The sequence below is a fragment of the Accipiter gentilis genome, chromosome 5, assembly GCF_929443795.1.
Source record: "Accipiter gentilis chromosome 5, bAccGen1.1, whole genome shotgun sequence".
Classification (NCBI taxonomy): Eukaryota; Metazoa; Chordata; class Aves; order Accipitriformes; family Accipitridae; genus Astur; species Astur gentilis.
The window spans coordinates 28,996,281-29,011,869 of NC_064884.1; the positions used below are offsets into that span (position 1 = coordinate 28,996,281).

Consider the following 15,589-nt stretch of genomic DNA (forward strand, 5'->3'; position numbering starts at 1 on the left):
TTTCTAGTTTATCTTTGGATTTCTTCATGTTCTCCTTTTCTTTTTGATCACACCAAAGGATTGCAGACACTGAGCAGCTCCTTAATGTGGGAATTTTGAAGTAGACTCTCTGAAGCTTATTCTGTATAGCACACCAAAGTTACAACTGCTCTGTGGCTCAAAATGCTTTGAAGGAAAAATGGTTTAAAAAAAGCTCAAGGGTCTGACCCGAAGCCCTCTGACATCAGTGACCTGCTATCGACTTTGGTGAGATTTCAAGCAGAAACTGTGTATTTCAGTAATGAACTTGATCACATCTTTTAAATTAAAAAAAAAAAAAAAAAACAATAATAGAAAACAGTTCAGTAAATAGCAGTCATGAGTATACTTCTGATTAAGGCATAAACAGGTTCAGAAAATGTCACCAGCCCACACAGGCACAGCTACTGAAATCTCCAGTGAGGGAAAAGGTCCTCAGTGCAGAGTCACATCTGTAATGATGCAAGCTGCAAAGGGTAAATAATAAAAATAGTACATTGTAAGATTTTGTGAATAACACAGGACCAGTGTCTGCAATTGCAGGAAGCTCTCTAAACCTGGGTACAGCGTGCCTGCCTGCACAATGCTGGAGCCACCGGGCCCCCGCAGGAAGGTCTGTAAGCATGGAGCTTGCTTCTGCGTCCCCTGAAGAGAAGCCCCCACCTCTCATTCTCGCAGCACAGTCCCGCTGGGAAAGCTCTCCGCAGCTAGGGAAGGAGCAGGCTGGTCTGTCAGCGGAGGGAAGAAGGAGAGGAAATAATAAAGGCAATTCCCTGGGAGATGTTGAGCAGAAAAGACCTTTTGACCTGACTAATGGCTGACATACGAGACTCGTGTACTGGATCAATTGCTTGGACAAAGGCAAAGGGTGCCTGACTGCCAAGGAAGACTGCAAAACCACCGTGCCTGTGGAGCCGCGTGGGGCTTGGCGTTGATAGGAGGGCACTTGGTTGCTTGGGTGGAAGCAGAGGCCAGGAATAGAATTTCTCATGGACATGTTTTAGACTTGATAGGATTTGATTCAGACCCGGGGAGGGGCAGTTGTGATGTTTTCATACAGCCTGAATGGGACTCTCATATTTGATAGCTAGGTAGTGTGGCACTGGATGCGTTAAATATACGGGGCGAAGTCCTCTCTGTCTTTGCCATTGTGCCAGCGGCTTCAGGGCAGCGAGGATTTAATTCAAGGCAGAATATAAAATGATTTGCCTGTAAAAAGCAGTGAAGCCGTTAAATATCATTTTAAAGGTGACTCGTGTCATTAAAAGTGTATCTGTCAAACAAACACCAGAAAATGAAACGACGGGGCTTGCTTTTGCTTTTGCCGAAGTCGGTGTGATTCCTGCTTCTGATCTGAAAGGCAGGAGGACTACCTCCCTCCCAAACCCTTGAGTCACACGCTCATAAAACTGATTGTGAAAAGCCTCTTGCCTGCAACCCAAGCCTGAAAAAAAAAGACGAAGGGGAGGCGGAGGGGGGGGACACGCAGGAGATTTGACTCATCGCCCTCCCTGCTCGGCTCAGGGGTGCGATGCCTTGTGCAACCTCCCGAGTTTGCGGGGGACGGGACGGGGGAGGAGAGAGGGAGGGAGAGCACCCTGTTACACAAAACAGAAGTGGTGGTGTCGGTTGCTCGGCTCCTTTTTAACTGCTGGTCTTTTTTTTTTTTCTTTTTTTTTTTTTTTTTCCCCCCGAGAGTTGGAAATGACGGGAGCGGGGAGCATGAAGACAACCCGGGGTGTGTGTGTGTGAAGATGCACGGAGGGAGGGGACGCTGGGGGGGGGTGGGTGTGTGTGTGTGTGTCCCTCCCTCCGTGCATCTTCACACACACGCACCCCCCTTGCTTTGCCCCTGCGCGAACACAAAATTTAGGCTCCGACAGACCAAAATCCCCGTCGCCGTTCCGGCGGGGCGGCCCCGCTCCGGCGGGGCGGTCGGAGGCGAGGGGCGGCTCTTCCTCTGCAAACTTTCCCTTTCCCCTCCCTCGCCGCTCCTTTCCCTCCTCTTCTCTCCTCCCTGCCCCTCTCGGTTCCCCGACGGCGATGGCTGAGAGGCCGGGGAGCACCGGGGGACTACCGCAGCCCGCCTGGTCCTTGCCCGGTCCCCGCGGCCGCTCCCAAAGCGACATCTCCTCCTTCTCCTCCTCCCGGAGAACCTGCCTTCTCCGGTCCAACGTGGGAGGCTCAGGTAAGGGGGAGGGAGGGGAGGGTCCTGGTGTCCGAGTCCCCCGAGTCCCGCGAGCCGAGCTGAACTGGGGAATTTGGGAAAAGACATCCTCCTCCACAGCCGGCCCTGCCCTCCCGGACCTGGGACTGTCTTCTCTCGGTGGCCAGAGTGTGGGTCCCTGCTTTAGGTGGTGCTTGGTCTACCCCTCCAGATGATGTTTATCAAGTTCCTGGCTTTTCATACCCATGTTCACAGATTTAAATGAATCCCAGTGAAGTCATGGGTACTCGCCCTTTGGCCAAAGCTTCTCTGACTGCAAGGGCAGTAAAGCCCCAGGAAGGCTTCAGGGTGTATTGCGGGGACATCAAAACTCCTCGTCCTTCCGCCTCACACGTTACCCTTCAGTTGCGTGTTAGAATTTTACCTCATGCACTTACATCTCCACTGGGTTTTTCGTTAACAGGTGAGGCAAAAAAAGTGCATGAGCCTGTATCCCACTGTCCTCCTTCAGGAGGTAACCACTGCAAGTGCGCACAGGATGATTTGGGGGGTGGAAGCTGGCCCTGTGGGACAGAGCAGGCTTCCTGCAGGATTTGGAGTAGCTTTGCTGTGTAAAATGAGACGAAGTGAGGGTCCTAGTTTATAGTGCAGATCTTTGAAAGTGGCCAAAGTAAAATAAATACATACTCAGTTGGGCTATTCTTTACTCAGGCTGTTTCCTGAGGTTGGGTATTAAGGAAAATTGAAAATGTGTGCTCGCCCAGTTGCAAATCAGCCGTGCTCTGTTGACTCAAACAAGACTGTAGGCACGTACTTCCCTGGTATTTTGGATGCACTCGTACACTAATGCCCAGAGGTACCCATGAACCGCAATGCCATCGGGGAAGCTCCATAGCGTACTGAGGGACCTCCTCTGCTGCGGCACAAGTAGGACAGCGTGATGCACGGTTAGGTCTGCAATGGACCACTGTGTCCTCTTATGTTTGCTCATCAGGGGGTGTTAAGATGGAGCAGACCGTTTGCTTGGGGAAGCTCAAATATACGGCTATGCCTGCCTGATGAGGAGAGAGGGAATGAAAACTTGCTTAGTCACATAGGAGCAAGTAGATTCAACTTGTGGGGCCAGAGACTGCAAGGAAAAGCAACTCTACCTGCTGTTTTCTGCATAATTCTCTGTTCTGCCTTTTTCTGTGTCTACTGAAAAGTTACGTTGAAGGACATTTGGGACAGGGAGGAGGGAGGGGGTTTCAGTGGTTTGTCCAACTCAGAAAGGACTGCTTTTAGGTGGAAGGTGTATTTCAGCACCGTCTGGAAGAGTGCTGCATGAACAACGCACTATGACCTGATAATGTACACAGGATGCCTTAACCTGGATGCAAGAGGGATCACCACAGAGGTTGACAAGATTGAGACTATGTCAATGTTAGACTATGTTGGTTGTTAGCTTAACTACAAAGACTACTAACAATGAGCTGGGTTCATTAGAAGAGACTGGCAAATCCAGTGGAGGTTAAAATGATGGTGTTTTCAAAGATGTGTTGTTATTTGTCACTTCTTACACACAAAATTTAGGCCTCCCTGTTGCCCTACTTGATTTTTTTCTTTTAATTTTGAGGATGTGCTTCCTGCCAGCAAGTGACAAGATTTGCTTTCTCTGTTTGGTTTTTTTTTTGACATCTTTTCTTTCGTTCTCTATTTTCTCCATTGCTGCTTCCTGTATTTTTTTCCAGCTGCTCACTGGTCACAACAAAAATACTTGCATGCTGCCACACAACTGTTGATTCCCTCTTTAAAAAGGAAAGTATGCATTAAAGATGCAAAGCTGTTCAATTTTTAATGTGATGGTTAGAGAATTGGTTTTATACTTAGATGCCATTAAAATAACCTGCTTTTTCATTCCCCCACTAACCTGGAGAACAACCGTAACAGGGGCAGAAATGTGAAGCACTTAGAGAAAAAATATGAGCCTTATTATTATTTTTGCTTCTACCTCTTTCTATAGCTGTTCCATTTGATTAATTTAAAGTAGGTCACTGATTTACATCAGATGTTACCTGGGCTCCAGCTGCTCCATTTAGAAAAGAACAATTTGCGTTTTAAATAACCTGCAAAATGTTTGCTTGCTGCCTGTTCCTGGAGTGATTCACTTGCAACTGTTGAAGTCGTAAGTTGCAGTTTCTGTTGCATATTAATCTTCATTTTCTAGATCCGGACGCTGGCTGTGCTGAGAAGACGATATTGTCTCCTCGCACTCCATCAGTGATGGGTTAGTACCTCTATAGATAGTTCACACCGTCATTTATTTTACCATCACCTGATCTACCACTCTCAGTGCAGGTTCTGTTAAGAGTCAATATTTGTAGAGACCCTTCTAGCTAAGGGAAATGTAATAGCCTTTCTAAAAGCAGCTTTGGCAGTGGCTCATAGAATGCATCTGTTTGTTATTCTAGATCAGTACTGTATGTATCTCGATATACAGTGAGGCTGGTCGGGAGGTCCCCATGTTTATGCTGCCTGTCCTTTCTTACCCCCACTCCTTCCTCTGCTGTTATCATATGCTGAACGTAACAACTTCCTGGTGTCACTTTACAGCATCTCACTTCATCAGCTGTGGTCCAGTTTGTGAGAGCAGTATATTTTCTGCTTTTCTTCTTCTTAAAGCTGGGCTTTTCTGTTAGGCTTAGTGGTAGAAGATTACTTAATTTCCCTCTCTGGGCTGTTACCTCACCCGTCATGGTATCAGGCCTTTACCTTCCAACATCTTCTTTACTTCTGGTAAGACCCTGGGAGGAATAAGGTGATCCTCATCATGAGTAAGCGTGGCACGATCTAGACTTTTGATTTAGACCCTGAAAAATTGTAATGTTACTGAAGTTCAGAGCCTTTGTGGCAGGATAGCCTGTGCATCACTTCAACATTGTACTCCCCACCTCACAACTGGCTGGTTTGCCAGAGCATTGCTATGAGATTGGTGAAAAAAAACATATTCTCCTAAAATTTCAGAGCAACACCAGTGCCGCTTGAAGAATGCTGCTTGAATTACATACCTTTAACCAGCATTCCAGGTTTAGTGACTAGATTTAAACCCACCTTAAAGGTGGATCACATTAGCTGAGTCTCTTGATTTGCCCAGCATAGATGGAGACTGAACTGCATTTGAAACAAAGACTGTTCAAGTGCTTTCCCAGAATTTCTCCAAAATCTAGATTTGCTGGCTATGGGGCTGAGGGCAGCTCTCAGCATGAGCGGTGAGCCCCGGGGTGCAGGGGGGTGTTGGTGTTTCTTATCAGCTGCCTTTGTGCTCCGGTTGCAAAGAGGCGCTGGCAGTTCTGTTCGTGACAGGCGCCAACCTCAGCTTTGCGGTGCCCTTTCTTTATCTGCATGTCCACGTAGACAGTTTTCAGTTTGTTCTCTTTTCAGTGTTGTGGTTTTTGCTATACAGCCTTGCATTTTGCTCCGAAGGTGGTGAGGTTTGTGGTGAGGTATGTGTTGGTGAAAAGGGAACTTTACTGCTCAGACCAGAAGTCAGAAAAACACCCATTTCTCCACTCTGGGATTCAGAGAGTCATATTGTTGCAGTTCCTCTTGAGGTCTCGCTCTTTAGCAAGAAGTAGAAGTTTCAGATAATTTGTTCCACTGCTAAGAAATGCACCTTGCAGGTAGAGAGGTGAGGTCCTCATGCGTGTTTCCATTCCTTTCATGCTTTTTTTTTTTCATACCTTTGTGATGACAGATATAAAAAAACCCCTACCTGAGAATTCAGGCAGCAATTCAATACCTCAGGCTATATCCCAGATGCTGGGTTGCAGCAGACAGTGAAAGGTGGAGTGCAAATGACAGTCCGGCCTCAAAACTTGTCCTGCCTCCCAAGATTATTCTGTGAATTTTTGGGTGGCAAAGTGGTCCTTTGCAGGTTAATTTATTCAAAATGGTAACGAGTAACTGCTATGATTCCTTCTGCTGCTGAGTCCAGAATAGGGTGGGTGAAAGGATGGCTTATACTCACCCACCTCAGTGAAGAATCAGGGAAGATTTCATGTAGTGATCAGAGTGGCTGATGTTGGATGGGAAGAAAATTGATGATTTTTGGAATTATTGGAGCTCTTCATGATTAGCGCGCTCTGTGTTGTAAACCTAGCAAACGTCAGATTCTTTTCTTAAAGGACAGACTTGCTGGCTGATGTGAAGGAAATAAGATGTTTTTTGACAGCTGGAGGTATTTGAGCATCTAGAAAGAGTGACTCCCCAAAACTTCTTATCTAGAGATTGACTTGACTATCTGGGGGCTTGGAACCTAGGGAAAAAGATATATTTTGGCTAGGTAGGTATTTCCTACTGCTCTTGTATTTCCCAAAATGGCCACAGATTGCAGTTTCTTGGATGCAATTTCCATATACACCAAGCAAGAGTCCTACCAAGGTCTATGGGAGTTGTGTTCAGTGTTTGTGAAGAAGACATCAGATGTGCTTTGGGAGGGCAGTTAGAAGGTGATGTTTTTCAGTCATCAGATGGGGGTGAGGGGAGAGCAGCCTCATGACGTGGAAGAACACTTGTAACTAAAGCAACTGGCTTGGTACATTATATGAAAATATGGAAGTTACGGGAAAACGTGAATCTCCAGTTTATCAAGCAGGACTTGTTTGCAACATACATCAAAGCACACAACGTTGCAAGAAGCCCAAGGTGGATAATTTGGGGTAGAAAACTAGAATAGCAGTTAAGACAAATTGTCGTTGCTGGAGATTTAGAAACTAAACTCTACCCAATTGTTTGATTTCCAAGAAACAGTGCATCCTGTCCCTAAGTCCACATTAATATTTTTCCATCAATTTGAAAATTTGAACTATCAGAAAGATGCAGCAATCTTAACCATATGAAATTTGACATATGCTTACAGAATTGAAGCATCTACTTCTTCATAATAATCTGGAAACATGCTTAGACCATCATCCTGTAATGTTAAATCTCATTCCAGTCATCCTTACATGTAACTTGTAGTTTCAGGAGGGTGCTGAGGAAAAATCCAGGAATCATACAACATTTTGTACTGCATACATTGAGAAAGTTTAGGTGTGCCTGAAAACTGGTTTAGTTTATAAGATTGGGTGGGTGTGCAGGGAAGAAGTGTGTGCCAGAATATGGCCAGCTGTTTCTAATATGGGTTTATACAATATTACATATGAAATAATGATCTGCCTGTTTTACCCTGGACTAAAAGACATTATTCCACACCAACTCTTGGAGAATAACTGGGATATGTTCTTGGTATTAACCCTGATTAAGTGTGAAATGGGGAACACTGGGAACACAGGGAACACTATGATTGACAAATACAAACCGTGTATTCTATGCATCATTTACACATGACCCAGTCTCTGGGACAACAACTTTATAATTAAATATTCAGACTTGGGCTCACGATTTAAAAAAAAAAAAGTATTTTCTAAATGTGGTAATAATCTTCATGGCTGACTAAGTAGAAATTGGACTGCAAACTTTCACAACATAGGATTTAAGGCCTGTTTTGCAGCAATTAATCAGTAGCTGACTGTGGGATCTGTTCAGCGTTTTGCTACTGTGGTTGTTTTAGTTTCTCAAGGCCCTTTGGCATTTAGCACTTCCTGCTGGTGTGTGCAAGTAACCATTTAATATCAGACCACATGTCAAGTATGAAGCCTTAAGAAGTGATCAAAAGAAGAATTAGCTGAAGAAGAACTTTTACTCCTTCTCTTACTGAATGTAAACAACTTATTCCAAAAAAGCATTTGTTTTTGTTTTAAAACCTAAATGTTTCATCAGTCAAATCCATTGTTAGCATAATTCATTTATCTTTCTTCCCCACCCTGCTGCCTCCTGCTCTTTTTGCCGTTATTTCCTGAAAAAGCAGGCACTATTTAAGGTCAAAGGGCTGGGGATAGCTGGCAGGTTTTTTAAAGATTAGTGAAGAATTTACATTTTTATTTATTTTTGGTTTTTGAAGTCAGAATCTTTTCAGAGCCAGAATCCTGTAGGATTTCAGTTTTCAGTAACACCAGTATTAGTCTTGCTTCTGAATTTTAGTAGTTCTCATTTAATATGCTCCAGCATAAGGCAAAGAGCTCTCCAGTGGTAATCTTTTCTTTTTCCAAGCATTTTACCTAGCATGTTGCTCTTTTTAACAGATGCAGAAGTTAGTTTTTCTCAAGTACAAAGCAAGTGGCGCAAAAGTAAAAATATCTAGAAGAAACTAGAAAATCCTGACTTCGGTGTTCCGAGTTCAGTCACTTCTCACTTTATCTTTGAGATTGTCAGTCTTAAAGCCCACCACAACAAGGGATGCTCTTGCTTTTCATTCACGTGGAAAGCACTGTGATCTTCCTGAAATACAAGCAGAGTTTGTAGGCAGTCAACACTTCCCTTGATGGTGAGCTGAGAAAACTTGTTCCTCATCATGCAGTTTTGATGCAGAATTGGACTTTTAAGATGTTGTGTTGTATAAATCCTATGAGTGCCTTCAGTGGTGTTACGTTTTTTTGTTTTGAAAGGCTGAAGCAGTGAAATATTACTAAAATTTATCAGTATTGAGTACTTAGTATAATGGGCTCAGAAGCATCTGCACTACTTTAATATAGTCTGAAGCTTCAAAGCCACTACACTTTGCAAGTCTGCCATGCTTTCAGGTAGAGGACTTTATAACGAAGTGGATCTAAAAAGCAGCTTAAACCGCTGCATGTTTTGGCGATAAGACACTCACTTTCTTACCCTCTCCTTTCTCACATTCCTTATATATTTCTGGCACATTCTGGACTGCCATCCCCACTTCTCATGTTGTTGTTAAAACTGTTTGGCCACATTCAGAGAAGTACAGGGCTGAATGGAGGGGAGCTGGGAGGGAAATGTGGAAGAGGAAACGTTCTACCAGAGGTGGCAATATGGCAACTCTTCACATGGTAAAATACTGTGTGTAAATGGCTTCTCTTTGAAATAATGATCATATTTTTTACTAAGTGTCTTATTTTTCAGAAAATGTAGCATTTAATCATTATTTTTAATTAAAACATGTATTTCACAGTTTGCCCTATATTTTTGAATTTTTGCACAATTTACAGTATTGAGAAAAAAAACTTGTTTGGGGAGGGTGGACTCCTATTAAAAGCACTTACTTTTTCTTTCCCTTCAATTCCAGACGTGACTTCAGTCTCACACACAAATTGTATTGGCTCCCACTTGAGGAGTTTGCCCAGTTGCACAGTACCACACACTATTTCTGTTAGCTGGATGCATCAGTCAGTAGCTCAGTTTTGGCACCTTTACCCAAGTCGCTCCTATCCAAACTACACTGGAAATAAAAAGGCATTAATCTCTTTCTTCCTTTCACCTTCTCCCCACTCTTTCACTCCCCTCTCCCCTACTACCTTCTTTTCTCTCTTCTCCATAGCTTCCAAGGAATCTCATTTGTATCCTGTCGATAGCCTACATACCACCTTTGATGGTCCTCTGTCTAGGTCTGCCTGTGTATGGATTAGTTTCTGTTCTGCCCATTCAAGTCTGATGCACTCCAGTGCTTCCCAGATGTTGGAGGCTCTTTGACCCCAGAGACTGAGATGTGAATGGACTAGGAACCTGCAAACATAAAGTTATATTCTGGCTGTCACAGGGAGATAAAGATCAGAATTTGTACAGGCAGAGCAAAGATTCTTTCAATTTTAGGAGCTCATTGGGAAGGGAAAAAAAGGACTCCTAATAATTCTTAAAAAAACAGATTGCTGAATGTTAGGAATGGAGGAGAAGTGCTTCAGAGCCTTTTTAAGATAAAGCTTGGCACAGTGGTGAGGATCAGGAAAAGGCTGAAGACTGGCATGATCCCTGCATTATTTAAAGTTGTCAATTTCGCTAAAGTTTCTTTGAACACAAACGTATCTATCTTGATGAAATAAGAGTTTCGTAAAAATCCACTTTTTTGTAGAAACAATCCTGATTTCAGTCACATTTCTGCATTTTCAGAAGAAATATCTGTCAAAATTTGAAAATGGTAAATTGTCACTTCAAAAAATTAGTCTGAGTTTTTTAGAATTTTTCAGCATATGAAAATTCGATATAGGATTTCTTTTCTAATTTGGGGAGCAGGAACAGGAACAAAGGCAGCAGAGAAGTGTCAGAATTTTCCTGGCACAGAAGTGTGATTATTCTAAGGGATCCCATCCACCTATACAGGGCAAGTGTAACCACTGCCACTTTACTTTGTTATGGCTAAATCATTGGCTATCTGATTCTTTAAAGGTTCAAATACCTTCTTGAAAGAATAAGGGTGTATAAAGAAGTATTTCATGGAACCAGGCCCTAAAGAACACGTGTAGCAAAGCTCCCCTCCGGAGCACGTGTTTGCTTTTTCCATTTTGGGGGGGGGGGGGAGGGGGCACACGACAATCACAGCTTTTAAGAAACATCTGTGACTAATGTACACAGTAGTCAAGAAAATTACAGGCACCAAGTAGAATTGGTGTTGAGGTATTGTTTTGTATCATCTACAAGCAGAGTAAAGAAGGGGTTGTGGTGCATTTGCAGCTGAATGTGTCCTAATGGCAGGCCTTCTTTGTGTTCAAACACAGGCAGCTATATTTAAACTTCGTGAGCGAAAGGGTAATTAGCAGTCATCAGCTTGCCAATTTTTTATTTATTTCTTCTGTTGCCCAGTGTCAGGGCTGACAGTTAGTGTTAGTGGTTTAAACCACCCAAGAAACTGTGAGCTTTTATCTGAAAAAAAGATGAGTGCTACCAAAGTGCAGCATGAAAAGGCAGCAGCAACAAGACATAATTCTGATTTTTTTTGTGGGTTTTTTTTTCTGATTAAAAGCAGTTTTGGCAAGCTCAGAAGGGTTGGAATTGAATGAAGTCCTTTTACTTACAGAGCCAGAGCATGTGTAATCCATCAGGGACCAGTGGACATCCCAGGTCATGATATGAACTGTTTTAGCCCCAAGGATGAAGCATGGCCTGCTGCTTGTTACTTGGGCTATAGGCACCTCTGTCTGTGGTTCTCTGAGTAGACTCTCAACTCTGTGTCCTTAGGAGTGAGTCAAGAGGCAGAGTTACAGCTCCCCAGGGCCACGGAATCTTTCTTCCAGCCATTTGACTTTTGGGCCCTGAAAATTTAAAAAAAAAATAATGTTTTTTTCCTGTTATGCCTTGCTGCAAACAAAACTGAGTGGCAGTATTTCACACCGAGTTTATTTTAGTGAATAGCAAATCCAAAAAATATGCTGCCACACAGCTATTTAAGTCTTTGGAGACACATCTGCTATGAATTTTGCCTTATTCTTTGGAAGTTGAGATAAATGATGGCTTTTGATCTGCAAATAGCAAAAATCATTTTGAGGGAAGATTTCCAAAGGATTGATGCAGTAATTTTCTGAGCTTTCTCTTACTTATATCGTCAGCTTGTGATTTGTCTAATGGGATCTTCACATGGCGAACTGGTGAACGTATATATGATTTTGTAGGTGATTTTGGCTCACGAGCCAGCAGCACCTATTTCACTCTGTGGTACGGGTGTTTATCAACCGGGCACAGGGTACATGAGTACGTTGTACTACAGCTTATGCTTTTAGTGGTCTATCAGAAACAGCATCTGAAAGCTACACCCTTGCAGTGTGGGATCTGCCAGACCTGGAGGGAAACAGCAGAGTGAAAGACTTTCTTTCAGCTACAGGGGTGAAAGACTTTGGGGAGAGCTTGGGCCTTCGGATGTGCTGCCTGCCCTTTTTCAGCTCTGTGTCAAAGAGCTCTCCTGATCATCACCAGCTCCTGGAAGAAAGCTGCTTCCCTTGCAGCTTTCATGGGGACAAATAAAGCCTTTCACTCGGTGCCTGCCGCGGAGGCAGCACCAGGAGACAGGCAGCTCCGCAGGTTTGCCCATCCTTGGGTGAGGGAAGGTGGCACGCCATCTCGAAATCGCAAGGTAGTTGCCTATTAGCAAGTTAGGCGTTGCTTTGAAATCACTCTTAATTTAAGCTGGGTTAAGTAAAGTGCAAACGAAAGCACTTTTTTCACAATGTCTAAAATAATGCGGTTGCTAGTCTTTTAAGAAGAGAAAGGAAACACCGCCAGAGTGAGTGCTGGCAAGATGTCTGTAACCGGTCTGCTGAGTTCAGGGGGAGAAAGACCCACCAGACTTCGTCTTGGTGTCAGCAGTTTAAGTAAAGATTTTCTATACTTCTTATGTCTTCTGTGAAGTCTCTTTTGGATGGTTTTGCCCTTTGGTGGAACTGTAATTTTTTAAAATCAGAAATTGTCTTTTGCAAGCAACACACGAGTTGGTATCACATAAATTCCTGGTGAGTGAAAGTGACTCAGTGGAGCACAGAGCTTTTGCAGCTTTACTGCATTATTGTGTAAACTCTGTGGGGAAAAAGATACTTGTTCCACTCATTCTAGGCCAAGATTGGAAAAGTGCTGCAAGCATAGGAGGGGACGTGTGTAAAAGGTTTCTTGGGAGTGAGATTTATTGGGCTGGGGATAGCGTCCCAGTAGAAAGTGAAAGCTACCTGCTGGAAACACTTAAAACCAGAGCTGGAAACATACTAAAAAGTGTGTGAAAAGAAACTGTTTTGCAGTGGCAATGAGCACGGTCTTTTGCAGTTGCAGATTTTTATTGCTCTGTGTTTAGGCCAGCTCAGGAATGCCAGTAGGGGACGCAGGACTGAGCATACAAGCCATCCACCTGCATCAGACACATTGGGTAAGGAGATAAAGATGGATCTTGCTTTTTGGCTGGATGGAAGAGCCACATCTATGTCTCCCCATCTGTGGCAGGGTGTCCTCTCCACCTCCTTTAAAAGCAGAGGGAAGCAAAAGAGATGGGAAGGAATTTTCCCAAGCAGCAAAGAAATAACTGACAATAAGATAAGTGAAATGAAAGGCCAAAACCCAAGGAAATTCTCCCTCAGTATTTTGAAGGGGAGTTGTGTCACACTCACTTTTACCCTTAGGCTTAAGATCAACATATATTTAGATGAGTTTGGGTGAACATTTAGAATATTTAGATGAATTCCAGGCAGCGGGGTCTTGACAATGAGAAATCCATCAAATAAACAAGTTTTGTCTGTCTTCTAAGCCCATTGCTATTTTTAAAGAAATTATAACAAGGAGATTTTAATTCAGGCACTAAGTAGTGAAGTGAATTCTAATAATTATTAGAACGCCATACTTCTGCTCCAGTGAATTTGTCTCAGTTATATATATCCCACAGAGGAAATAAATCTCAGAAAACTAAACTTCATGCATAGCTCGTATGAGGTAAATGAGATTTGATCCAAAATGTTTTTATACAAACAGTGATTATCGTAATAATGGGAGAGAGGGGAAAAAAAACCAGAAAGAGCTCTGTAAATGGCAATATGCATCCCTCAGACTCAGGATTAGATGCTTCAAATTATGCACATTTATAAGGAGGACCTGAGTTTTAAAAATACGTGCAAATGATTTCTGATTCTAATCCTTTTACATGTCAATAAAAGCTATCAAAATATGTGCACTTTTCAGTATTCCTAATCTCCATTTGTTAATGGGAAACAGAGTTGTAAAAGTGGCCTTCATGTTTTGCGGCAGTTTGGGATCACTGTGAAAGTGATTCGGCCAGTGTAATAATTATACCGAGGAAAAATCAGAAGCCAGGTTCAATGGCATTTGGTAGGTGCCAGATGCCTGTGGGATTCATTCGGATGCTGAAGACTCCTGCCAGTAAAGGCTTGTGTGGTTCAGGGAACCAAAATTCCTTGCTTGTCTTCTAATGAAATATATTCTCTGTGCCGCTCTGAGGGATATAATGTCCCTAAGTGGATTGCTCCAAGCCTGGGAATTTCTGTAGCAGCACTGAACATTGGCTGAGTCGTGTGCATAGTGGGAATTGAAATACTCTGCCGTAGAAGTGCAGGGCAGTTTTTCGTAGGGGTGCATATTTTACACATAAAACTGCTGTATGGGTTCTTCTGTTGAGAATTCATGACACGCAAGGAATAAGAGCATGTCAGGTATGCCCTGTCCATAGGCATTGATAGGTTCTTGGGTACGATGAAGTGTGTATATATGAAAAAATACCTAACCACCTTCAGTTTAGTCCAGTTCATTTAAATGGCATTTTTCTAAACCACTGAAATATAAGCACCTGGCTATCAGACTGGTGGAGCCTTGCTTTCTCTGCTAGAAAATAGAGGTACCCAGTCACAGGGAAGGAAGGAAGCAGTCAGTAGCTACCAGGCATCTCCAAGGGAAAGGCTGAAGGCTGAAGACTGGCCGTGTGGACCCTTGCTCTGGACAGGAGAGCAGGCTGCAGTCACTGCGCTTTGAGATTGCCACGGAAGGAGAGAGGGCTGGGCACCCGCTTCCTTTCCCCCTCCAGTCTGTGCTGACGTTTTCCCTCCCTTTTCAGTGTATTTGTGTAGTGTTAGTAGATAATACAGACATCGTGATCTCTCAGCAAATGCATTGGCTTTGAGAAAAGGGAGGAGACCCAGCACGTCCGGTGAGTGGACCAAGCATTCTTCAACGGAGCATCCAGCTCGGGCTATGCCAGTGTGGTCCAGCCAAGCCATCGCTGTGACTGTGACCCACCCGAGCTTCCCTCTTCTTTGAAATGCAGCAGTACACTGCCACCGAAGCCTACTGCAGTGTTTCTGGGCTTGTGATTTCATTGTGACTTTCCAGTGTTTAATAGTGTTTTGGTTTGGCTCTTACAGTCACATTCTCAGTTGCTGATTTTTTTCAGTGGCTGCTGGGCTTCTTTGGTGTTGAAAACTTCTGAAAACACAATCCTGCAATGCCCAGGCATTCAGAAACTAGGAGAAAGAGACAGAAAAATTTGCTGTTCTTTTTTCATTCTAAATGAAGTTATAATGTGCTTTCTATGCCATCCTTATGTTTCTGGAGGCCTGATTCATGATGTTGGTACGCTTGTGGCTGGCAGGGCTGCTACTGACTTCAAAGGGCTTTGGCTCAGGCTGAAGTGTTATCACTGCAGCTTTTATCCCAGGAAGGCCTCTTCACGACACTTTACAAAGATGAGGTGACGTGAAGTTCAGTATCACAGTCCTTTGGAAGGCAAAAGGCCCTTTGGGACCAGCCTGAGTTTTTTTCAGTTCCAGCCTCTTAAGAAAATCCTGATGTAAGCAGGTGTGAGATGCATTAATAGGTTTTGTGATTTCCCAGGCTCAATAATGATCAAAATAAATGTGATCTTGTTTTCCAAAGGAAATTAAACAAGGAGCCAGTAGAAAGCATCTACAGCAATTTCACAGAGGGTAACATTATACACTGACTTCTACCTTTTTCCTGTGAAAGGTACACTTGATGATGTGGGGGTCTCCAGGCAGCCTAGCTTCATGCGAGAGGGTCTCCTCATAGGATGAGAGCTCTGCCTGGGCTCCTTGT

The 15,589-nt window shown here is 43.5% G+C and overlaps 1 protein-coding gene across 2 annotated transcripts in view; it reads left to right on the forward strand.

The window, feature by feature from the left end:
- Positions 1 to 1,650: 1,650 nt before the first annotated feature.
- Positions 1,651 to 15,589, forward strand: part of PHACTR2 (phosphatase and actin regulator 2) — a 140,935-nt gene continuing 126,996 nt past the window's right edge. For both annotated transcript variants that reach the window (XM_049800216.1, XM_049800217.1), the window contains exon 1: positions 1,651 to 2,206. In XM_049800216.1, the coding sequence (XP_049656173.1) occupies positions 2,062 to 2,206 (145 nt within the window). In that variant the 5' untranslated portion in view covers positions 1,651 to 2,061. The remainder of the gene's footprint in view (positions 2,207 to 15,589) is intronic.